The sequence below is a fragment of the Aythya ferina genome, assembly GCF_964211825.1.
Source record: "Aythya ferina genome assembly, chromosome: 16".
Taxonomy (NCBI): domain Eukaryota; kingdom Metazoa; phylum Chordata; class Aves; order Anseriformes; family Anatidae; genus Aythya; species Aythya ferina.
This window is the reverse complement of record NC_140315.1, coordinates 6482706-6507872: the sequence shown is the minus strand read 5'-3', so window position 1 is coordinate 6507872 and position 25167 is coordinate 6482706. Positions and strand designations below refer to the sequence as shown.

Sequence of the window (25167 nt, the reverse complement as noted above, 5' to 3'; positions counted from 1 at the left end):
CAGGAGTGAGTATTTTCTAAGAACACTTTCAGGCTTTGGTTGTTCTACAGCGAGTGCCCAACAGCTTCCCTTTTTACACCCAAAGTTTTTATTCTCTTTGTCTAATACACTCTTTTTCTTCTCATACAATCGGTGTTTGTCTTTGAAAGGCACTGATTCAAACTAAAACACCAGCATACATAGGTGACTTCAAAGCTTTTATGCAAAGAACACCTTACAAGTGACCATAATTTTTATTTTTGCTGTGCCATTCATTTATACAAAATATGCAGGGCCACTCTGCCTGTTGCCTGGCCTTCCTCAGTTCAAATAAGAAAGAAATAGGAAAGCTGGAAAACAAAGTTCAGCCACTGTCCTAGGATTTATTTGTCCAGTTATGGAACTTTTTTTCCCACTGAATCTAGTGCTGGATAGTCTCATGTCTTTACACCTGTTTTTAGTTTGAGGAAACTCTAGAAAACGTCTGTGTCTTGGGCAGAAAGGTTTGTATTTCAAACTGAATTCTTGGAAAGCCCTTGTGAGAGCTACTACACATGTAACACAGGTCCCTTTGGGAGCTCAAGTCAAATCAGTGACCTATGCTTATACAAGCTCCATTTCTCACTGTGTTTCTAAGGGCAGATTTGAATACACTGATACACTGAGCAGGTGGAAAAAGTCAGAGGTTCCTACGTATGTGGTCACATCCCAGAGAACAGCTCTTCCCTCTTGCCAGGCTTTTGCTGAGGATACTTAATGTCTAATATGAAATAGAGAAATTATCTTTCCTGTTCTCCCTGAAGTACTGTACATACCGTGTATCTCAAGGAAATAAATAAATGACAAATAAATAGAGATCTCTAAGAAAGAGATCTCTATTTCTTTCTATACCAAGCAGTTCTTACACAGGTGGGCTGTCATTACCCAAAAATCATACAGCATCTGACCCACAGCCTAGCTTCACACTAGTGAATATTGAGAAAAATTTTACTAAACAGAACTACATCATCATTAAGCTTTTGTATTTCATTATATGCCAAAAGTAAGCTTAGCACATTTTGTAGGGCAACAATTTACCCAGAGTTAAAAATATGATAGAACTTGTAGGGGTGCTTTGTATTAGTTTCCACAAACAGGAGGCTTACCTGAAAGTTTGACTTTATGACTGCAGGTTTGCAGGATAAAACTGTCATCTGCTAAAGAAGGATTCCACAGAAATTATCCACAGGGAGATTTAGATCTTGTTGAGGTGTAGCAGTCATTATTTTTTACAAATAAATACCATTAAAACTCAGTAATACAGTTGGCTTTAAGAGACCTGAGAAGTCCAGACTTAGGCAAAATAAATTTTGGGGGGGAAAAAAAAAAAAAAAAAAAAAAAAAAGAATTAACAAGGGAATGAGGTCTATTTATTTTTACATATAAATCAGGATGTCTCTGAAACTCACAGGAATGGAAGAAATAGCTTGTTTGAGAAAATTGAAACACGTCTCCTTTGTAAGCTCCCACTCCATAGGAAAGCTTCATGCTCTCTGAAGGGGCTAGAATCTCTTGCCAAGGAGGTACTTGGTCATTAATTTTTTAAATTAATGCTCCAGGATATTCACACAAAGACACAGATATCGACTACTGTGTAGAATATATTTTTAATTGGAAGAAGCCATGCCAGCCAAGCTATAAAACAAGTACAAGCTGTTAGATATAATAAGAGAGAAAAAAGACTAGGGGAAAAAAAAAAAAAATGAGTCATGAAAAGAAAAAAAAAAAAAGAGAGAGAGAGAGAGAGAGAGAGGAAAAAAAAACTATTTAGTTAAAAGAGACTTCCCAGGACTTCTGAGCTAAGGTAATGGTAGAAAAACATGAAACTTATCATGACCATCACGAATGCTGTTCAGGGATTCAGGGATCTTGATACCATGGAAATGACACTTGTATTCAGAATTATCTTACATGATTCACATATAAATGAAGATGGCTCAGATTTTTGCACAGTAATAACACATCAAGAACTGCAAATGTTGTTTTCTGTGTACATATATGCACTGAATAGTGCATTGTGAGACAGAGATGCAAGAAATTAAAGAACTTAATTTTCCTCTTCCAGTCAAAAAGGACTGATCTAAGCTGTAGCTCTCACTACATATAGATGCTATAGGTCCTGATATATAGAGATGCTACTGACTTCAGCATCAACCAGGTATCACTGTTCTGATGCTGACTTGAGACCAATATAGCCATTTTTTTGAGAAAAAAAAAAAATCTCTAAAATTAAATCCCTTTATTTGTTTCTGTAAATAATGTTTTGTAAAATAAGTATCTGAAATACTATTTTATCCTATATATATTTTAATTGCATTCCTTTAGCCTCTGAGAAATATGACTGCATGTTCTTAACTAGAAGCATAAAGCTGACAAAACTGCTGAGAAGCCAAAATGATGCATTTTTTTAATGCAGAATTACAAGAGTTTATGGACACCAGTGACATCAGTGGTACAGGGGTGAGGGGCTGCACTGATCCGCTGGCACTTCTGTGTCTGCTGCAATGCAGTTCAGGCATCCGCTCCCTCACACAAAACATTTTCTATACATGAGAAGTAGGTGCCTGAAAAATGATGTTTAGTGTATGAAATACACAATGTGTTGAGCTCCTCCCTCAAAAAGCTTTTTAGAAATCCCCTGAGATTTCTAAATTTTTAAATTTCTGGGTGGATTGAACCCAGAAAACCTAAGCAGTGAGGCCCATTGGCATTCACAGGTGGTGCCAGGTTTGCCTCCTCCAGGACACAGCTGGAGCAGTTGCACATTTGCTCATCAGCACACTCGCTAAACACCCGATACCTCCTGTTGACACCTGCATAGCACACCTTTTGGCCAGAACACTTTTAAGAGGTGGATTATAAGGATTTGAATCCTCCAGTGCAGAATTCACTGCCTCAGTGATTATTCAAAGGAGAGGTTGGAACTAGGATTTTACAAGTGCATGTGTGATTCCTGCTCAATTCTTTGAAACAGAATTTGTGTGCACCTGCCCTCAGGAGCAAATTTGGCTTCCAAATGGGAGCACCCAGTGCCTAGCAAAGGGCAAGGGTTCTGATGCATCCTATTCCCTGTGCAGATGTATCATGGCTGATGTGAAATAGAGCAATTGCCTTTGTATTGATGCCCACATTAACCACAGGAATGCTTTTCTGAGCCTTTGTGTAGAGGTGTGCCACTAGTCATGGCACGGCAGAAGCTGTTAAGCTCCCAGTAACTGCAGCCTGCGATGTCCTTTAAAATACTGAGGCCAAGACAAGAAAAAAAACTGAGGCTTCTTTTATCTCCATTTTTCAGACAGCGTCAAAGCATGTCTACATTTCTGGTAGTTGTCTCTTACTGACTGTCACGACCAGCACTAAAAATCTAAGCATTGTAGCACCTAACTGGAGGGTGCCCAGGCTCTTTACTGGAGGTAATTTTTAGATTTAAGTGCAACTAAACTTTTCAGAGGGATCAGATCTAATTCCTTCTAGTATTAAAGCCAGGGACAGCGTTCATTTCTATCTACTGGGCTTTCTATTAAAGCCCAAACATTGTGAGGCCTGGGCAGTCAGATCTAAAGTAAGTCAAGGAGTATGCTTTTTATCATACAACACTGTTTGTAGAAGGAGTACAGAAAATGCTAAATTTTATCAATGACCTTGTAGAACTGTGTTCTGCTTTCAGTGTTTAACACATCCATTTCTGTCTTTGCATTTATAATCTTCCTTTTCTTCTCATATTTTTAAGCTCAATGTAATTATTCTAATTAAAAATATGGAAAAGCCAACAAATGCAAAAGTATTTTTGCTTTTGAAAACCATCAGTAATTGCTTCCAGTATCCATTACTTTGATGCCTCATGACATGTTTTTATTTCACTGCTCTGATATTGTTCTCTTCCTACCAATGCAAATTTCATATATTGATTGGCTTCTACATTATTTTACCCAAATTCATTACATTAGCCAAAGAAAAAAAAAAAGCACTGCTTTATTGTACTAATGGGGGGGGGGGGGAGAAAGCACCCAACCAGACATTTTCACCATTAAATACTAAAGCTGCAATGCTTTAATAGCTGAAGACAACCAAGAATTTTTGCTAAATGTTATCCACAGTGGAGACTAGCTCCCCATTTCATTGTAAAACTTGTGAAGTATTATTTAGAAAACTACAGCAAAAATAAGTACAAATTAGATTACCATGTATAAATTCATTCACTGAAAGTAATAATTAAATGTCAGAAGACTGGGTATCAAAGAAAAAGATGAAAAAGAAATTATAAAATGTCAAGAACATCTCCTTTCTAAGTGTACAGGCATCTCAAGGTACAAAAGCACATAGATGAGAAAAAATGAAGGAGTCTCATAAGTAATCTGTGATCCGACAGGTCAAATACCGCTTACAAAATTACACGTGAGAAATTGAATACCTCTCAAAATCAAAATATACTGATGTGCAGACTATATGGTATTTGCTCCCTATTAGAAGGGCCACTTCCAAACAATTAACTCAAACATTTCCTGGATTTCTCTTTCTCTCCCCTCTTTATAAGAATAAGGTTGTCCTTACTGCATGACTTCAGCACAGGCCTTCCTAAACTCACTAATGAACGAAGATATCCATCCAAATAGCTCCTGAGAGTCTATGTCTTGTGGTTCCCCAAATTTTACCTGTAAATTTGAAAGAGAAACATATTTAACATTAATATTATCCAAATAAGCTTATCCATCTCCAAGACCATAAAGAAAGGAAAACAGCAAGAGAAAGGTTAAATATCTACATTATTATTATTTAGTAGAAAACTTAGACCTGTCTAAAAAATCCATTAAACTGAGATCCAAAACATCTCAAGCAAAAGTGGTCCCAGGAGTTGTCATTAAACTACCTCAGTAGCCTGTTCCTGGCTTTCTGTACAAACCAGCTTCTCTGGCTGAACTACAGATCTCCAGCTGAAGAGGAGAAAATCAGTAAATCATGCAGCTTCGTGACTTTGCAGTTTGTTAGTTAAATCCATTCATAAACGAAAGTGTACATTAGGGAAATATTTTATATTCCAGAGTGGACATAGTAGCAGTATATTCAAGCCAAAATGTTTTCATTTTCTGATGTTTTATTTTGCAAATAAACAAAAATATTCACTTTGATGTGTGTATTTTTGAAAGAAAAAGTAATTTATCAAAGAGACACCTTTCCCTGCTCTGTTCTTCTTTTCACCTGAAAAAGTTGAATGGATTGAATTTTTTTCAAAAGCAACCTGAACAATATTGGCATCATGTTTGCTCTATTGTAAAACAAGAGGTAAAAGGCAGTCATTCTACAAAGTTCAGTGCTAGGAGAGGGATTTCTGAATTAACTAAAATCACTTCCCCATATGTTCTCCAGTTCCAGGACAGAAAAGGATTTTTAGTATTCAGTCTCTTAAACCTCTTGCTGAGGTTTAATTCAAGAGGCTTGCCATCATTTTCAATGATTTGTCCTTAATGATATCAATGAGTTAAAGAACATAAGGGCACCTAAAATGGCTTTCTAATTGAGCAGAAGAAATCTAGAGAATATGTTCCAAAGGCTTCAACAAAAGGTTTAAAAAGGCATCTTGTGTTGCTGCAAGTTCTTATCTTGCCTGTAATTGAGAGCTACTGTGTAATTGGGAGATACAGCTCTCCCAAGGCTGAATAGCAATGTAGTTGTATTTCAGTATCTCAAATTGCAACTGAAATGGAAAGGTTTGGACAGGTATCTGTCATTACCTAGACACATTCACCTGGACATCATCTAAGATGCTCTTAGAAGCAATCTCTCTGCCTGGAACTCATAAATACAGTAAAAGAAACCCCTCACATATAATCCAGTCACAAAAACTTTAACGTTAACCAGTGATACCTGATTAATACTTTTGCCTGTTGTGCTCCTAATTGCACCTCCTGGGTGCTCCAAGCCCTTGATCTTTGGCACACCTCGCCACTCACCTGTAGCGTACCATCAGTTAAACAGTAATGAGAGAGACATTTCCTGGAGCTAATGACCATCTGTGAGAAGTTGATAGCCCACAGCTATACCACAGGCAGTTATCTACAATTTATTGTTAATTCCATAGAAGTGTCACATGCCAAGGTCATTATTGATTTTATAAACAGAATATAAAATCATAAAGGTAGGCCTGTGGATTTCTGTTTTATGAGCAACATGACTTCTGTGACCACCTACAACACATTTCTACATCAGGTATCCCCCCAGGTAAGCTGGACTATCCCTTCCTAGTGCTGTTCAGATGATAGCCTGGTCTTTGATCACCCATCCTATTTTATATTTGCTTTATGTTTTTGCTGCTTTATAAATATACAAAAAGATCTGCCTAGCAATAACAGTATTCAGAAGAAAAAAAAAATGCAAGTGAGAGAAATATATCAAAAGCTTAACTTTAGAGAATAAGAAGGAAGGGAGGCAAAAAGCAACTGGGTAAATACTTGAGGAAACTTCCAGCCATGTAAAAAATGAAATCCTGTTCAGATGCAAATAAGAGTCTTGGATTTCCCATTCCAAGCAAGGGAAGCAGAATCTCACAGATGATGCTGTGCTATAGATTTGTATGTTTAATGCCCCCTGGCTGAGTATTCATGGCTGGGCAGAAACAATGTCTGTGCAGGGAGAGTTTGACAGGAGCATGGACATGTAGGAGGATACATCCATCACTCACTGGGCATGTCACAGCTCTACAAGCAGGACCAGCTGCATCATGCCAGCTCCTTCTGGAAACTGACTTCCAGGTAAAATGGTCAAAGTCTTCCATATCCCAGGCAAGCAATGTCCCTAGATGATTTTACAACAGGAGTCTCCCTACTTTTTGATGAATGCTTTTCAACCATTTTCATTCATCTGCTAATTTTCATTCATCAACTGCTAATTCTCTCATTTCTCTCATTTAGACTGTTTTTCCACCTACTGGGCACTGAGTTCTTTGCTTATGTGCTACCATACTATTACGTCTTGTTACACTATGCTGTGTCATTTTTCCCATTTGTTAAAGGTTGCAAGAGACACATACACACACACAAAAATAAATAAATAAATAAAAAAAAAAAAAAAAAAAAAAAAAGCTTGTATGTGGTTACAATATTCCTTTTAGTAAAACATTACTAATTAATTTTCCTTGGTCAAACATGTCTCTAATCTTCACGGTCTCTTCAAGTAGGTCCCCAAAGGTTATCCTGCTGGCATCTTCTTGTTATAAAATATACATATAGTATGGCCTATATTAAACCTCCCTATATTCTAATCCCCCTCTCACCCCTTCACACAGACCTCACACACCAAAATAAATAAATGAATAAATAAATGCCTTAAAGTTCTGTCTAAATGCCAGGAAGTTTTCCTAGTTTCCAAGATCAGCTCTGCGTTTCAGCAAAGCCATCCTTTTTCTTTAAAACCTCCCAGTGAGACTATTCTGCTGGAGAATACTGTTACAATAGCAGAGGCCTCCCAAATTTCTCTGAGAACATTGTACAAAATGAGGATTCTTCACACTATGTTGTTAAAAATTGCAGCATGGAGTTTATATCATTCCTTTTGGTGTGACCCTCTGACCCCAAAAAACATTTCCTATTGTTTTGGACCTAGATGACTTTCTTCTTTTCAGAACAAAAATTGACTGAGAAAATTAGGTGCTTCTCCAGTGCAAGTGTGGGAGAATGTAATAGGAACAAGCAAGAACAGATAGTTTATCAGAAATCTTGTGCCCAAGGAGCTCCCTTTTTGCTCTGCTCATTTTTAGATCTGTGCTACTACCAACATCTCCACCTCTCTCTCCCTCAAATAACAGTAACTAAATCAATGCCATGGACTATAGGCTTGTCACTAGAAAAAAGCCCTCAGCCCTTGTAACAGAAGCTCTACAAGCAGAAGATACAACTTGTGCTAGACACTGGAAAACATGCTGTTTTCTATAATATCTTGAAAACATTCAACCATTAAACTGGCTAGACTTACAAAATTGCTGAACATCCACTTTTCTTTCTGATATTTGGGCCATAAAACCTCTTAAATGTGGGCTATAAGTCCTGAAGAAAAGTAAAAGCCATATTTTCATTCAAAACATTCCACCATTGATACTTTTTTTTTTCCAGTTCCTGTGGACAGTATAACTATAAAGCATGTAGAAGCATGGGAACTTCTTGCATCTTTCTTTTTTTTTTCCTTAAGAAATGTAGATCTATTTTCATTGCACTTTAATACAACACATACCAGTACATTGCTATAAAGCTTCTTCATTTCATCACATCTTTTTGACAGCTGGGATAGATCCTCTTCATATTTCTGAATTAAATCCTGTAATAAAAAACTTCTTAATTTGATATAGGAGCATAGTATTACAGCAGATATTAAACAGTAGTGAAAACAAGAGAATTCAAGTCAAAATTTTCATGTCACAAAAATTTCACATTTCACAAAAGATAAGTACACATCAAACACACACATTTCCTTGCAAGTATTAAGGCATCAAAGAAAAAAAGTTAGATAACTTATTAAAATATCATCTAATGTTACTACCCAAATCTATTAAAATTAACAGAACTGGATAAGCATCATAAGGTCCTAACTTCCACTCACATTTGTCAAAAGCAAAGCCTTATTTTTTAAAACAAAATTTCTTGATCATGGTCCTTTGCAATGTATGCATTTAAGACAACCTAGTATTTATTCAAGAAGCATACTGGCCTCCCTATAGGGGCTCAGCCACTTCTCATAGCATCCTCTAACCCATCCTGTTGTGCCATTAACATGGACAGAATCATCTTAGATCAATCTATAATCACAACTTATTCAAGCTCTTGGATGATGTTTCTCTGTGCTGTTTTCTGAGGGCAGAGGGAGTTGTTACAAACTAAAAAAAAAAAACAAAACAAAACAAAACAAAACAAAACAAAAAAAAAAAAAAAAAAAAAAAAAAAACTGCTGTTATTCCAAAGTGTTTAATGTGGGTGACCATGGAACTATCTGTTCCTCATCCACTCCAGCCAGTTTGCCTGTGAAGAAAAAGCAAGAGAAGTAGAACCTCTGAAAAGACCTTCCATGCTGCAGCTTGTGGTATGAAATATTATCAGAGGAGAATACAAGGTTTTCCTCAGATGCTCCTGACCCCCTTGTTAGGGTGGGATTCAGTGAAAACTGAATAGATTGCTCATCCTTTATCTGCAGTCCACAATAAGGTTATGGTTATGTTACCTTTAGTTCCTTGCAGAACTGTAACTCCTGGGGTGTTGTCTTCATAGTCTTGGGTTTAATAAGCCTTCTGCACTGAATAACATTTTCCAATTCTTTTTTTAAAACTAACAAAATAAAGAAAATGAGCAATTTCACTAGCATGCAGTTGTGTTCAAAGGAGTACAAATATTTAATTTAGAACACATGGAAAAAAAGCAAATTATGGGTCTATAACATGATCACCTAGCAATACTAACCTTCTGTTTTCAAAGAGAAATCCTAAAAGATGTATAGGTCTTGTGGGGAAGAAATAGCATATGATCACACCACAAGCAACTGCAGAATAATGAAGAGGTCAATAGTATGGTTATGCTGCAGCTGTAAATCTGACCTTTCCTGGCTTTTTAGCACTGGAATTAGCAATGAAAATAACATTCTTCCAAACTACATCTTTCTGTAGAAAATTCAGGGTTCCATTAAAGATAAAAGAATAAAAATTCCCCTATTAGTAACAGTAAGAAATCTTGTCAGTAGGCACTATGCCCTACACCAGACTGCTATTGTGAGGGTTCTGTCTGTATGAAATGTGGGGAAAAGAACTGACCCACGCTGCAGTCCAGTTTCTTTCTCCTCTTGTGCTCAGTTGAGCACATGAGCCCCAGGATGTGCCTTGAACTACATGGTGGGAAAGGCTGGTTCAGTAGCTTTTGGCCCACCACTTTCCCTCTCTGCCCTGGAGAACAGTACTTAAAAAAAAGAAATCTGCATCAGGAATCCAGGAGGGAAGAGGCCAGTCAGTCTCCTCAGGGTCTCATAATTCATGTCCTTTGATAGCCCCCAACAGTTTCTGATGCCAAGGTTGTTCCACCACTTTAAGCATGACTTTACATATCTGGTTTTAAAATATTTTGTTTGGAATTTACACCAACATTGTGCCTGACAAACACAATGGATTGAACATAAATGATTTATATATATACATATATAGGTACACACACATATATATAACAAAGTATATATGTATTAAAGTATATTTACTTATACACATATATATATGTACTTTATATATATAAGTATAAAAGTATATTTACTTATATGAAGAATATATATATATGTATAAATACAAAAGTATATTTGCTTGTACTCTTAAATTCAGTTACTTATATTTCCTAAAACAATTGATTGGAAATTCTTGGAACAAAATAAAAACTATTTAGTGGTGTTAAGCTACATGCCTGACTGACTCACAGAGCCCAGCAAAATAGGTGCAAGGGCTTTTCAAACCAAAAGCTGAGAACAAGTGGCATTTACATATGTTATGAGTGGTTGAAATAGGATATATTAGTCTGTAGTGACATAGTCAACATCCATGCTACATTTTCAAAAGACAAATTTTTATAAATTTTCAACACAACACAAGTTTTTATCCACTTACATACCTTCTCTATCAGCTCTCAAAAGTTCCATTGACTGGTCAACTTACAGTAGTGTTCAAAGGTAAGTTTTGAATATCTTCCAAAGTCTGTCTTACATTTGAGTGACTTTATTCTGTTCTCTCCTATTGACTTCACTAATGTTGGACTCCTTTCTAGAGATGGACACCAGTTTGGTTCAAAGAAATTCTTGAACTTCACTACTGAACTGTGAAAAGTTTTCTCCTGCTGCATTGCCTGCTCCCAGAGACTCTGTTACGGCTGTAACTTTGACAGAGCTCTTGTATCACTTAACATCTGTACTTTAAGATAAACTCTATTTCCCATGGGCGGTATATTTTTTTTATATTCCGAAAGCACCTGGACACACTTTAATATTTCTTTTTTAAAATTCTTCACAGTAACATGGCAGGTTAAATATCACCATAGCAACACTTTACCTCAATATTTTGAGCCTTTACACCTCTTTACAAACTACAGAAGTGCAATGAAAACCTGTTCCAAATGACTGCACAAAGTATGAAAATCTTTCTCTGAATTCAGAAATCACATTTACATACCATCAACTTCAGCACTTAGGCCCTTCATGGAAGCTGGAAAAGAAGAGAGATGGAAAAACATGCTAATAATATCATTCATAATTTGAGATGGAGGTTTCCAGAAAAGTTGAGGGATTTCATTTTTTATCTGTTTTTTTGTTGTTGTTGTTGTTGTTTTGTTTTGTTTTTGTTTTTGTCCCTCCACTTACCATCAGGAACAGCTTCAAATTCTGTCAGCTCCTGAGAAAATTTAGCCAAATCAGGCTCATGTAAGAAGATCTGTTCCACAAGGGCGTGAAGCAAGGTGAATGTCCTCTCCTTACCCCGCAACAGAGATAACTGCAAGTAGAATACAGCAATGATTGACAGACTGAGTTATTATGCAAAAATATATATATATAAAAAAAAAAAAAAAAAAAAAAAAAAAACAGCATGGATTTTGATAGCTCCCATGTAAATTTGACAAGAATAGAAAACACAATGAAATTAAACCTCTCCATTTCAAACTGCCATCTCTCAGACATTCTCAATTAAGATCAGCTTTACACTTTCATATCCATTGACCTTCCTTGCTTTTTTGTCTCTTCCTATTCACAGAGGTCTTTTTTGACTTAAGGTATTCTAATTGATTGCATCTGATTTTGGACCTCCAAACAGAGTCATTATTCCTTTCCATTTAAAAGCCGTGTGCTGTGTTCATGAAGACAGTAAAGTTTCTTAATTAAATCTAGGAAGATGCTCTGTGGCAGAAAATGATTTTCTTGGCATTTTTCATTATGATAGATGTGGTATTACAACCGCTATAAAAATAAAATAAAATAAAAAAGTTGTATCTCAGAATTGCCACTAGAGTTATAAATCACTCACTCATATATTAAAGTCTCCAGATGGAAAAGATACGTTTAAAAAAAAAAAAAAAAACTATTTTCTTCTATTTACAATGGTGTTAAAGTTACAAGGCAGCTTAGGAAATTTGTATCTATTTCTTAGTTTTTAGGGTAAAAAATAATGCTCTCTGTCAGGTAGAGGCAGGGGTGTGGGAACTGTATTCAGTGGCAGAATTTTCCAGTGGCATATTATGGTGAAAATAGGAAAGCCATTGCCTTAAAATTGATGGAAAGCTCAGCCTACTGTAATGTAAGCGGTAGGTGAGTGACGAGACTGATAAAGAACTAACAGGTAGATGATGTTTTGTTTTGTTGGTGGTGGTTTTTTGTTTGTTTGTTTGTTTATAGAGCACATCTCTATCAGTAAAGGCAAAAGATTACAAAAGCCAACCTTTTCACCCATCCATTCCATGCAGAGCACTGATGGGGAGTACAAGGAGGTGTTAAAATCATTAAATCATTGCAGGCAAAGTTTCCTCCCTTTGTAATTGTTCATTTATTTATACTTTGCTTTTGAAACTTGACCTTGACATTGCACGGTAGCACTTGTAGCAAAAGGCTCTTGCTTTAGAGTAAAATGAAGCACCGTGAAGGAATTACTCCAGTGCCATAAAAGTGCTGCCCTGCAGAAGAAATGCTGGAGCTACAGCCTGTGACCATAGTGAAATGAAACAGGTCCATACGACAGTGCTCTGCACAATGCAGCAAAACACACTTTTATCTAAACTTGCATCTAGCCAGGGCCTGCAGCTCAGACATCTCTTCTTGCCAGGGGATCTTACTATCAGGGACATCAGCATTTTGATGTTCTACCTCATTAGAAACATAGCACATTCAACACCACAGTGCCCCCATCTAGACAGCGCTGCTGTCTAGTATGGGGAAATGCATCTTGTTATACTACACATTAAAGAATACATTATTAAACCAGATTTTGTTTCTAGTGTAACCAAGAGCAGATGTTAAAATGTTAGCTACTCATTAAAAATGATTGCCTTTCTCCACACTCAGGGCAAAATTGAGTTAATGTTAATGGCCAACATACATTATAATATGATGATTTTAATAAAAAGAAAAATATTTACTCACTTTGGTCAAAGATGACAATCGAAATCCTTTAGCTTTCTCTTTTCCAGCCTTTTCATTTAAATGGTTTCCAATGGCTAAAATGTACTCCAAGACAGCAACAAATTTCTGGCTGGATTGCAGCTGCTTACTTGCTTGGATTTTCTGGTTTATTAGCTGAAACAAATCTTCTTTAAGTTCAGATTACATGTGCAAGTAAAACAATGGTGCTATACCTGTCCTTTGCCAAGCCTCATTGTCCCACCTGAATTCACACTTTAGCTGTTATCTTCCTATTGAACTTTCTTTGGGGAACAAGCTGGGGGGCTTCAGGAAGGAGCAGTTAAATTCTCCCAAGATAAAGCTGGTGTTGGCACAGTTACCCTGCCTTAGATGAAGGTCAGATCCTCCGTGGCTGCCAAACTTGCCCTGCTACAAGAAATTCAACCTCATCTCTTAAAACGCATCTAAAGGAAAAGCCTTTTGCTGTTTGAATGCACCAGATTGCACCAAATGTCAGGCATCGGGGGAAGCAGATAGCCCGAAGCGCAGTACAAGGTTCTCCATCCTTCACCTCTCTCCCTTCTGCTTATACCAGCTGAAGACTTATCAAAATTCTCAGTACAGTTTCCCCTGAAGGAAGAATAATAATTTCCTGTAATCAAACTCAGTATCAATTTCTGTTTTCCCAGGGAAGACACCTCCCTTCTAGAGCAATAGACACATGAGGTAAATTCATTTTGAAATTAGAAAACATATATTCTTCTAGCATCACACCTGCCTTCAGCTGTCACACAAATTTAAAAGTAGAGAAATGATGAAACATGAGGGAGCACTGAAAACCCATGTCAAAACTTACAGAGCATAGCACGGGACCAAAGGGTGCTGAAAGACAATACAAGATTGTACCATAGAATTTTAGTTGCATTCTACACATTATAAATATGTTAGTATGTATAAGTAAGAAAAGAGGCATTTAATCAGTTGTTGAATCAGTTGTTTGATATTGAACAATAAATATCCTTCAAAGCAACCAGTATATAATAGCTTCCAAATATTCTAATATTTGGTTTCAGTGGAGGATAGCAAAGGCGTAGCATGGTACCAGACAGGGTCAGGAATCTGTTCATCTCCCTAGCGTCCTCCATCTGTTCCTATTCTGAGTTTTATTCATTGTTACTATGGTTTTAGCCACAGACAAATAAAAGAGAACAACTCTGACTTGCAGAACTTTAAAATTTTGTTTTCATTCCCACGTAGAATGAGAGCAAAACCTTGCAAACCTTTTAACTGAATCAAAGCATACACAAACCCTGACTGGTAAGGCAGCAGGAAGATCCAGTCCATGAGACTTGCACACTGTTTATTTGCATACCCTCACCCCACCCCATCCTCTAGGTCATCCTGAAAAAGGCAGAGAGGGACTTGAAGTCTGGTTTGCAACACTGCACTTTAATGAGTGAGTAGTCCTCAGGATAGACATCCTCCTTCAATCTTCTGAAAATAAGAAATATCTATGAGATGCTGGTGCAATAAACTCACTCAAGTATCTATGTCGTTAGACCAATTCTTTCAGCTGCTGAGGCATGAATCTCCCTACACAAAGAATTGAATTCTAATGGTGAAATTTGCCTCTGTCTTATCTGGCCAAAGAAAAAAGAAAGTTTAGGAACCCCAAATAAAAATGTGAATATCTTTTACCAACCCATTAGTAGAAAAAGGATGATATTAAATGTACATGCATGTATATACCTGCATATCACAGCCTTCATATGTCTCTATCTATTTTTTGTTTTTACTGTGTTTTGTTTTGAACCAGTACTGTGGAACAGTCTATCATTAACAAAACACAATAAAATGAGAACAATTCTGCTAGCTAATATTAAAAATAAATAAATAAATAAATAAATAATACTGAATTTCCCATAGTACCCAGGGAAAGGGGTCGTATTAGCTGATCCAATCTCTGTTACGTGTTGCTTACATTCTGCTTTCTGCAGGTGACTACATCACCCCAAGTTTCAGATTCCCAAAAGCATTCAGATAGTGGCATTGTATTTCAAATGCAGCATGTCTCTAACTGCCATGTTACTTGCAATCCCTTTGTTATCAAAGCCATGATCTATAAAGATTACTTATTTTTATTTTTTAATCTTTTTGCTTATCATTTTTGAACAGCGTCGTTAAATTGTATTTTATACATTGGGCTTCTTGGATTCCTACACTATGTATTATCTACATTATGGACTGTGAAATATTTTGCTAAAGTGAAAAAATATATATCCCAACTACACAGCTTTGAAATCTGCACCAAGGCCACTTGGGCTCCTGCTGTCTAATTGGTAGATTTTGATTACAAACAAATGATAAAGCAGTCATTTGGAAAAGCAGTCACTTTAAAGCAGTCACTCACAGGCTCCAAGTCTCTCATGCTCATAGGTAGTTCACGTATGGTAAGCAGGAGATCCAGCCTCTGGCCCAAGTGGGGGATTTTACACATCTGCATAGAAGTGAACAGAACAGGAAACAAAACCCATTGAGCAATTCATCTGCAACATAATTTCCTTAATTTCTGTGCCCACTTATTAATTTTATTCTAGGCCTTAAGACTATAGGCATACTCTGACAAATAAAATCAATCTGCTTGTCTATGCCTGATTTATGTATGCATATCCAACAATACACTGTATGCTGGTAGGGCCAGACACTATTAAAGTCAATGGTGCTCATTTCTCATGAACAAGAACAGCTACACATACACAGTTTTACATTTAGAGATTTGGAAAATCTAGCTCAGATTAAATTAGCTCCTATTTTGGGGGAAGAAGAGGACATATTTATGGTTTAGTGGGGAGTGCTAGCGTTAGGTCAGAGGTTGGACTCGATGATCTTGAGGTCTCTTCCAACCTAGAAATTCTGTGATTCTGTGATTCTGTGATATTAATTGGAGATGCAAAAAAAATGGATCTGTAAAGTTCTCTTCATAATTTTTACTGTCTCAACTCTTTATCAGATATATCCTCTTATAATGGTTCTGACTAAGGCTGTAAATTTAAGTTTCAACTAACAGCTTCTTGAAATGGTTTTATCTAGAAGGAGGTGTCCCAGAAATAGTGCATGGTGTGTTTTAATGCCGTGTTTTCTTACCTCTAACATAAACTGATCAACTACATGCAGCTTTGAAGGAGATCCCTTGAATGACTGGTATCTTTCTGCATCTTTTGGTGTTAGCATGTATCTGTAAAACAACAAATGTAAGTCAGATGTCCTTTTCCTTGAATATTGCCATAACGTAAAACAGTTGTTCCATTCCATACATCAGAATTCCTCACTGTTTATTGTTTTATATTTTGCATATTTAGTCTTTAACCAATGGTACTTTTTGGACATTTGAGTGAATGGTGCAACAGAAAACAAAAATGATCTGCAGATAGATCTGCATATCTATATCTGCAGACTTACAGATAATTTACACTGTCATGGGTTTTGGTAAAGGTAAAACTGTATCATAAGGGAATTAATGCTATTCTTTCTAAAATATTCATTAATTCTGTGCCTAATATACATGCTTTGGTTTCATTTATTGGATGAACATATCTGACAACCTTTAAAAAGCACCTAAAAACAACATAGAGTTTTTAAGCAGTTATGGACATGTTCGTTCAGCTCATCTCCAGCAGTAATTTTGAAAAATTAGCACAAAAACAGAGCAGGCTCAGGTTATGGTGTGATTAGTCAGTGGGCTCCACAGTCTGACCAACCCCTGTACATCTAAAAATTTTTAATTGCCCATGGAACAAAGGTGGGTAATGGTGTTTCTGTCTCTCTAAGCACTGTATCACATCCGAGATCTGTTTCTCGTTTTTGTTGTGATAGCACATAATACAGACCCAAACTTTCTTCCTTCTTAATAAGGTAAAAAAATATTTTCCCACAGCACTCCAGAGCCACAGATTTTTAGAAAAAAATTATGTCTTTAAACATTTCTGCACTTAGAAAAATAAACTCACAACACCACAGCTCCCATCCTTTGGAAATCTGCCTGCCTGATACACTATGGGAATTCACAACACATCTAAAAGAAAAATTGAATGGATGTTATAGCTAACATATGAGAAGGATTGTTAAGAATTTTAAATATGTATTCAGGTCTACTATCATCTCCTTTTTCTCTGGAAAAAAAAAAATATAGCAAGTATGATTAAATAGTCATGAGGATGAATATACATTTCCATTAAAAGTAAGGAAAATTATTCAAAGATGGAAAAATAAAGCTAAGATTTTAGCATTTTAAATACAGAACAAACAATAGCCTTTTTTTTCCTGTTGTCAATATTTTAATATGACATTTCAATTTAATAATTACTGGGTTTTGAATTATTAAATCTATATTAAAGCAGATTAGAAAATATTCCATTCATCACCCTTCATCTTCAAAAAAAAAAAAAAAAAAAAAATCTCATTTTAAAATACCAGTTATCTGCTGGAAAATGAAAAGAGTTTTATTTATCATTAAAAACAGTTGGTTTAACTTTTGGAGCAAATTCAAAGAAAGTTTAAAAAAACTGACAGCAAATATCTTCATTTAATCAGAAGTCTGGCATTTCTTTTTTTAATATATTATATATATGAAATGAAACTAACAGGGTATTTAGTAGGTTTACAGCTTAAAGCATTAAGCAATGCAAGCCAGGGGAAAGGAAGCACAAGAATATATAAATGCATTCCTTAAATATCTTTTACATGAATGTGACTACAGGGGAATTTTTGTAACTTGAAATCTCACACTGTTCTGAAAAAATAAGTTTGAAGAGAGAGCATACCTTGTTTTTTAAAAATGCCAGGATAAAGAATTCATTCAGACAACTATGGAAAAGTTTTGCTATTAAAATAAGTCCTGAAGTTTCTAATAATATTCCACTACCTCCGTTAACCTTTATTGGACACCTGAGTAGAGCATTTTGCTCACTGGTCGCTCTTAGAAATGTAATCTTGTTCTTGACTTTAAATATTTTTCATTTTGTGATAGTTGAATTCAGATTTCCTGTTCAGGCTCATATGACAGGTATAATATGCACGCAGAGGAGTTTTCCTGTCCCTGACCATCCTGTTTAAACTCCTGTCATAGCCACAGGTTCTCAGCTAATTGGAGACTGGAGTTTTCAATGGTAAAATTTTCCACCATGACTCCTAAAGGAAGTGGAAAGATTTTCAAAAATGCTAAACGTCCTGCTACTTCTATCATGGCAACTCCACTATAATGCATTTACAAGAGAAACTGCTGATTGCTGACATTTTCAGATAAATATCTGCCGTTTCAATAAAATGTCTGAATGGCAGTTGTAAGACAATTAACTGTCTTGGAAATCCACCCCCAGTCAGGGAATGCATCTCTTTGTATTTCAGTAATATTTTAAAATCTGTATGGTTGAGAGAAATAAGCTTCTTTTCCCTACAAGATTTGTACACATTTTCCTAGATTTTGACAATAAACAAGAATCCCAGGAATAGAATCCTTGATCCTATAGAACATACAGCAATACAGCAGCCAATGTCTGGTACATGTTCCTTTGCTAGAAAAATTACCTCAGCATTATTGCTATCAAAGGAAGACTCTGAAATCTTCGCTGTAAAAATAAAATCTTTGAAGATTCTTTACAATCATCAGCATTATTATTGTTATTATTGTTTTCTGATGGCAAAGAGTCCAGATGCCATAAATCACTGATCTCAGTGGTGCTATACTAATTTCAAGAGCATGGAGATCCTGTACCAAATCTGCAGTGCTGTACAATGGCTTGAACAATGGATTGTGTTCGGTGTTTTCCTGCAAAAGTAGGTATGAGCAGTGGCTGCCCTCAAGAAATAGGCTGCTCAGACTGGGGCATTCCCTCACTTCTGCCAGCTCCGTAATTACTTCTGTGATTGGAGAAAACACAAATGTTCAAGGTATTTCATTGCAATTACACTCTCATCAATTCCATCACTGCAATTAGAAAGTGCAGTTATATTTAATATATAAATAGACTTGTTTATTTATATGAAAAACAGCAAGCTTTTGAAAGAAAATGGAGCTCTATTATAGTGGAGTTATACACATTTCACTAGTTCACAATCTGCTGTGCACAAATGTGGGGTACAGATGGTAAAGCATGTAGGAAGCATGAAAACCTCCTCCAGAACACTGGCATATTTAAAATATTTCATTACTCAGTGCCTTGTCCATGTCCCTTCATACTTCAGGTAAGCTCTCTACAAGCCATCTCAACAAATGACATTAATTCCATGCATTTCACATCTGTCCTTCCTGTTCTCATCACTTTCTAAGTGCAGACATGATTCTGCAAACTTTAAAATTCCTTTAGCGATTAGGACCAGGATTTTAAGGCTTAAAATTAAGGATTAAAATCACTGCACAAAAAGTAGGCACACTGATAGAAGGAAAAAAAAAAAAAATTACCTACTTCCTCACTTTTTTTTTTTGCTAGCATCATGATTTTCTAAGCTCACTTTTAACAAAACACTCATTTTTCTCATTTAGAAGCAAGAAGCAGTCTCACTTCAAATTTTCATAAAAATATGTATAATAAAATGGCACTGGTACCACATGCTTTGCATGGGAACTTGGATGTGTAATGGATACTACTCTAGGACCCACTTTTTTCCTGTGTTTTTAACTAGTCAGAGAGAAGATCCAATTTCTACAAATTTCACATGCCTATAGTTTGCTTACACTCCTGAAATGTATTACTCTCAGTATAGTTATTTTGTTTTTTTTTTTGTTTGGTTGGTTGGTTGGTTGGTTTGTTTGTTTGTTTTTGTGGGTTTTTACTTTGTTTTTTAAGATATCAAAATTTTTGTTGTTTTAAACCCACAGATCTCTGCCACTCAGAAATACTGATATTCTCCTTTAACACTTGTCTGGCTTCCTATGTTCAAATCAGTTTTTAAACAGGGAACAGAATTCATTTTTTTTCTTTCATTTCTGAGCCCACAATAGACAATAAGGCTGTAGTAAGAGATGCTGTGAAGTTTTCTGACTGCTGCACCTGCTCACTGCAGGTGAGCTCACTCATTCTTTTACTAACTCTGCTCCTTGTAACCAGTTTGACAAAGTCCTGTCAGATTTGCTGTCATGTCCTGCAGTTCCCTTCCTACACAACATGGGGAAGAGTTATATTTTGGAAGAACATTCTACAATGTCTGTTGCAAGAACTGAGATTTCTGTGTGCAACTCTAACATTTTATCTATGGTCAGGATAGATTCAATGTCTCAGTAGCATTTTTCCTGAACTACCCATTATTTGAATGAAATTATGCCCTCTCCAAAACATAGAATCTTATAAATAAACAATTGAACCCCAAAGATTACCTTCGTAGTGCTGTAATCTGCTCATCTGTAAGTCCACCACTCTCTTCATGTATAATGTATAGTTTTTCTTTCAACTCACTTGGTTTTATATGAAAACTTTTAAGAAAAATGTCTGCAGAAAAACAATTCTTAAATTACTTGGAAGAAAATGCTCAGGGGAAGAAAAAAATCAAAACATTTCATATTTATTTTCCAGATTATAAAAAAAAAATCACTTAGTAGCTGCTAACGCTAAAACAAAAACACAGTCTTCATATTTCTTTTTAATATACATAGCAGTAGTCAAGCAAAAATATATTTTATGTCAGAAGATAGTCAAAGCTTAAGACAGAACTATCAAGATACTGTTATCAGATGACACTCAAATACTTATTATTATATATGTCTCTTGCACTCAGCTTAACATTCGAAATATTTTTTCTCTGAATAACAACACCACATACTGGCATATTGTAGTATTTTGAATGTTAAAGAAATTGAGCTTTTCATTTGTTTGGATTTTGTTTACTTGCTTTGTTTAATTTCTAGGGTTCAAAAGAAGGTAATTGGAGTCCATGCAACAAAAATTAATCAAATGAAGGCAACATGGGAAACTTCTTCCTCACTGCACAGTGAGTATGCTTTAATACTGTGTTTGTCAGACCTTCACTGACAGATACTCTTTGGTAATCTTCTAAAATCTGATTACATTTTTATAATGTTTAAGATGTGTGCTGACTTGGCGCTGGCTCATAATACACGTTACAATAGGAAAATGGAAATAAGACTTCTCTTCTGCATACAGGTGAAGAACCACTAGTAAGGCTGTTGATCCCAAGACTACTTTGCCTTACCAGTTGTTTTTTGTTAAATTACTGCCTGTTTCCATCATCATTACCAAAAAATGAGGAAGTAACATCTGAAACACCAAGGAAGTGAACAGAAGGGCTAAACAGAGAAAGTGAGAAGCTTTAAAGGTAAGATGATATCCATGGCCAGTAACACAGTGAATAATTCATAGTAAAATATTGATTTTAAAATTTAGTGCTTCCTTTTCTCAAACCACTCACAAAGCATTTAAGGCTTTCTTGAATATTTTCAGTGTTTGAAATTAGCAACTGAATAATTTCTAGTCGTCAGACTTCACAAAAGAAATCAATTGCAAATAAAACTGGAGATGTTCTCTGTCACTCAAAGGTCATACAGGGTTGTTTCAGCTCCTTGTCATGGTTGCACTTGTTCTGAGAATAGGATTTCTAATGAAAATATTTGTGGCACAGATTCAGAATTAGTTTTCTAATCTCATATACACATTCATAATTCACTGTGTCTGTAAATGTTACAGCTGTTCAACTCATTTTCCAGAATACCCATGAAAACCTGCACAAAGTGGATGAACAGTGGTTTTTCTGAATATGGTGGTTTATCTTTAAAACAAAGAAAAGCCCTATTCTTTTATAACACACACCTTTTTTTTTTTTTTTTTTTTGAAGAGGTGAGTCCTTGCATCTTTTCTAAATTTTCTTTCATTCCAAAAAATGATCAACATTTTTTTCTTCAAAATTAAAATTAATTAACTGCTCAGTGTCTACCCATTTCTTGAAATCTTTCTCAAAACTTGAAATCTTTCTCAAAATTACCACATCGTCCTAAGTTTCAAAATATTTTCCTAGGCAAAATAAGGATTTTACATATGGGAAGCTGGTTCTTTTACAGAGAAACAGACATCAATCAAGTCACGGAAGCAGTTTTCTATCCTAAGTCAGTTTTTCACCAATGAAATCCCACATTCTTGAATTAACACACACCTCCCTGGATTCTTTCTTTGGTAAACTGAAAGCGTCTTTCTTGTTTCTCACTTTCTGACACTTTGTTCTCTGTGTGGCAGTTTATCAACAAGAAGCCACCTGATAACTTAGCTTTTATCTGCATTTTCTCATACTCCAGACTTGAATTTATAGTGTAGATCTTCTCTCAGAACTCTCATTTTTCTCTTGTGTTTGGACATCCACTTAAATTCTCAAGAAATTTTAACCTACTGGCATTTTGGAGCTTCATCTTTTTATTCATTAATTTAAGGACTGTGGTTTGTAACACTTGCAGGAAGATTAATCAGAATTCTCAGGATCAAATTAACTTTTGATCTAAGTACTGTCCATTATAATAAGTACATGATGGGACTTTAAGGATAAGATTAAGAAACGGTCTTAGAATGTCTCAATGAAAAAAGTTGTAAGACGAATAGGATCAAAAGGAAGAATGGTGCTATTTGCAAACCAAAAGAAAGAATTTTCCTAAAAGAAACTGCAATAATTTAGCAGATAAAAGTGCTATTACAGGATTCTTTTTATCTACAACCAGACTTTTGTATCACTCACTTCCTTTTAATCCTTCGAATTATTAGTCAATGGATGTAATAATTCCAACAAGTTATTTCTATTTACAGTTCTCAATTAAAACTTTACACAATCTCCAAAGTATATTCCTTCTTATCAATATTCATAGATGAAATCATTAAAACTTCAAAATTAACTGCCCTGAATTCTTTACACATGTAACGTTTCTTAAAACAGTGCTCGGTTATAGAACTTTTTGGAAAGCCATCTCTGCAACAGAAACCATTATAGTCTTTGAAGAACAATTATTCTTGCTCCTTTAGTATCCAATACTTCTAATTAGAGTTCTTGAAAGACCTTTATATTGTTTTATTAGCAAGACTAGAACCGCATGTTGAACTGTTTCATCAGTTTTAAAATACTGTTCTAGGTTAGGCCTTTGGCAGAATCATACCAAGGTTATGGGAGGGAAGGATCCAGTTCACGATCATTCAAGACAGTCATTCACAGTCTAAGTTTTCTGAGTTAGCTTGAAGAGAGAGGCCAAGAGAGTTCCTACAACCTGGCTTGTAGCTATCTCAAAGGCTTCTTACCAACCCATTTCAACCTACATGAATATTTAACTCAGTGTTGGAGAGAGACTGAGCACAGCATCCAAAGAGCAAACTACTAACCTGCTTTCTGGTGACTTGTGTCACCTGGCCAACCCACGACATTTTGAAAGCCTTTAAAGTCAGGGTCTTAACATTGATTTCACAGGTGTCATATATGATTTTACATGTCTTTCCTAAGAAAACAGCTTCACAGCTTGAGGGCGCATCCAGATATTTTGTACAGGAAGAGCAGTTTGGTGCTTCTATTCTACATCATTAAAGACCACATTTACAGCAATTGAGCCTTTAGACCCAAGCTTGTCTCTTTTACCCACCAAATGGTAGAAATCACAAATAGCAAATTCATATGGTTCTCACCCCAGTTCTTCAGATAGGAGTATACAGTTCTTAATACACTTACTGAAGTTATGTGCAACTTTTTGATCTAACAGGATGTGCTGTTTGACTGGAGGTTCACTGCCTGAAAATACAGCCAAGTCCTGGATCTGGAACTGATCACAGAGTCTGGAAATGTCTATTTTTTTCTTGCATGGATCACATGATCCCCAGATGGATTTTTGAATCTAAAAACATAAGAATGACAGGGAAGAGAAAAAGACAAAATAACAGTGTTACTTTGTTCTACCCAAACATACAGAAGTGCATCCCATTTGTTTGTGGCACAGCTGTACTTTTATGATAATTATAAAGATAATACAAACTACTTTTTTCCCTTTTTTTTTTTTCCTCTCTTTTACAGCTATTGTTAGTTTCATCCTTACCTTATCACAAGGAACAACATCCCAGTGAAAGGCTTTAGTTCTCTTTGTCAAGGGAGAAAGGCTGCAGGGCTGTGGGAACACAGGTGGGGCTGGTGGCACCTCTGCCTTACTTATGGGAATTGGAGATGGTGATGCCAGGGCTGCTTCCCCTTCTGCAGGCTTTGTCCAGGAGTTTGAAGGCTTGTTCAAATCACTTGTTGCAGAACTCAAACCGAAATTGAGTGCCTCCTCTTTCTCTTCATTCAGAGCTATGGTAACATTCTCGTAATCAGCTTCAGAGGAGGTGTCTCCTTCAGATCCCTCCTGAGAGAGAGAGGTACCCTTGCACAGCTGACAGTACCTTTCTATGAGAGACACCCATTCATTCTGGAGCTTGCTGACATCCTCTGTCCTGTTATTTTGGACAGTAAAGGGTATTCGAAACCTGAAATTTAAGAATGCCATATATAAATGTAAGGAAGTGTAAATAACATGCTGACTAATACAACCACAGATATTTCTTATTAAGCAGAATGTTGTTCAGCAGCTTTACTTGTCAAAGGAGCCTAGTGCTGCTGACTCTGACCTTTTCAGACAGAGTTAATTGCTTACGTGTCTAAGGTTAGAGAGCTGAAGCTTTGCCATATATTGACTTTGTGGTGCAGTTACCTCGTAATTCCTCTTCTCCACCTTGAGGGAAGGTGAACTATGTGCTAAGTCTTATGAGCTTGGTGCACAAGCTGGTCAGAACCTCTTCACACATGTGTGCAATCAAGCCGATTGGTATCTCTCTATTGACTCCTGACACAAGGACTAGACAAGCCTTTGTGGGAAGCATTTCAATGCCCCTTCTCAGTTCTACTATGTGGTGCTTTTGTTTCCATCTTAAAATACTCTTAAAATACTCAAATCACTGTATGGCTATGGGTTTATCTACATAAATTTGATGGCCTCATTCCCCCCTAGCTGTATTTTCTTCTGGGACACAGATTCTCTGCTGCTTG

General features: G+C 36.1%; 1 protein-coding gene across 2 annotated transcripts in view; it reads right to left on the bottom strand.

Moving 5' to 3' along the window:
- Positions 1 to 3848: 3848 nt before the first annotated feature.
- The window catches only part of LOC311445876 (uncharacterized protein), a 44618-nt gene continuing 23299 nt past the window's right edge, over positions 3849 to 25167 (bottom strand). For both annotated transcript variants that reach the window (XM_084538413.1, XM_084538414.1), the window contains exons 7-17: positions 24185 to 24608; positions 23824 to 23986; positions 20495 to 20606; positions 16270 to 16360; positions 15536 to 15622; positions 13147 to 13299; positions 11380 to 11509; positions 11192 to 11224; positions 9220 to 9323; positions 8239 to 8322; positions 3849 to 4670 (exon numbers count right to left, since the gene is read on the bottom strand). In XM_084538413.1, coding sequence (XP_084394539.1) covers positions 4566 to 4670; positions 8239 to 8322; positions 9220 to 9323; positions 11192 to 11224; positions 11380 to 11509; positions 13147 to 13299; positions 15536 to 15622; positions 16270 to 16360; positions 20495 to 20606; positions 23824 to 23986; positions 24185 to 24608 — 1486 coding nt within the window. In that variant the 3' untranslated portion in view covers positions 3849 to 4565. The remainder of the gene's footprint in view (positions 4671 to 8238; positions 8323 to 9219; positions 9324 to 11191; positions 11225 to 11379; positions 11510 to 13146; positions 13300 to 15535; positions 15623 to 16269; positions 16361 to 20494; positions 20607 to 23823; positions 23987 to 24184; positions 24609 to 25167) is intronic.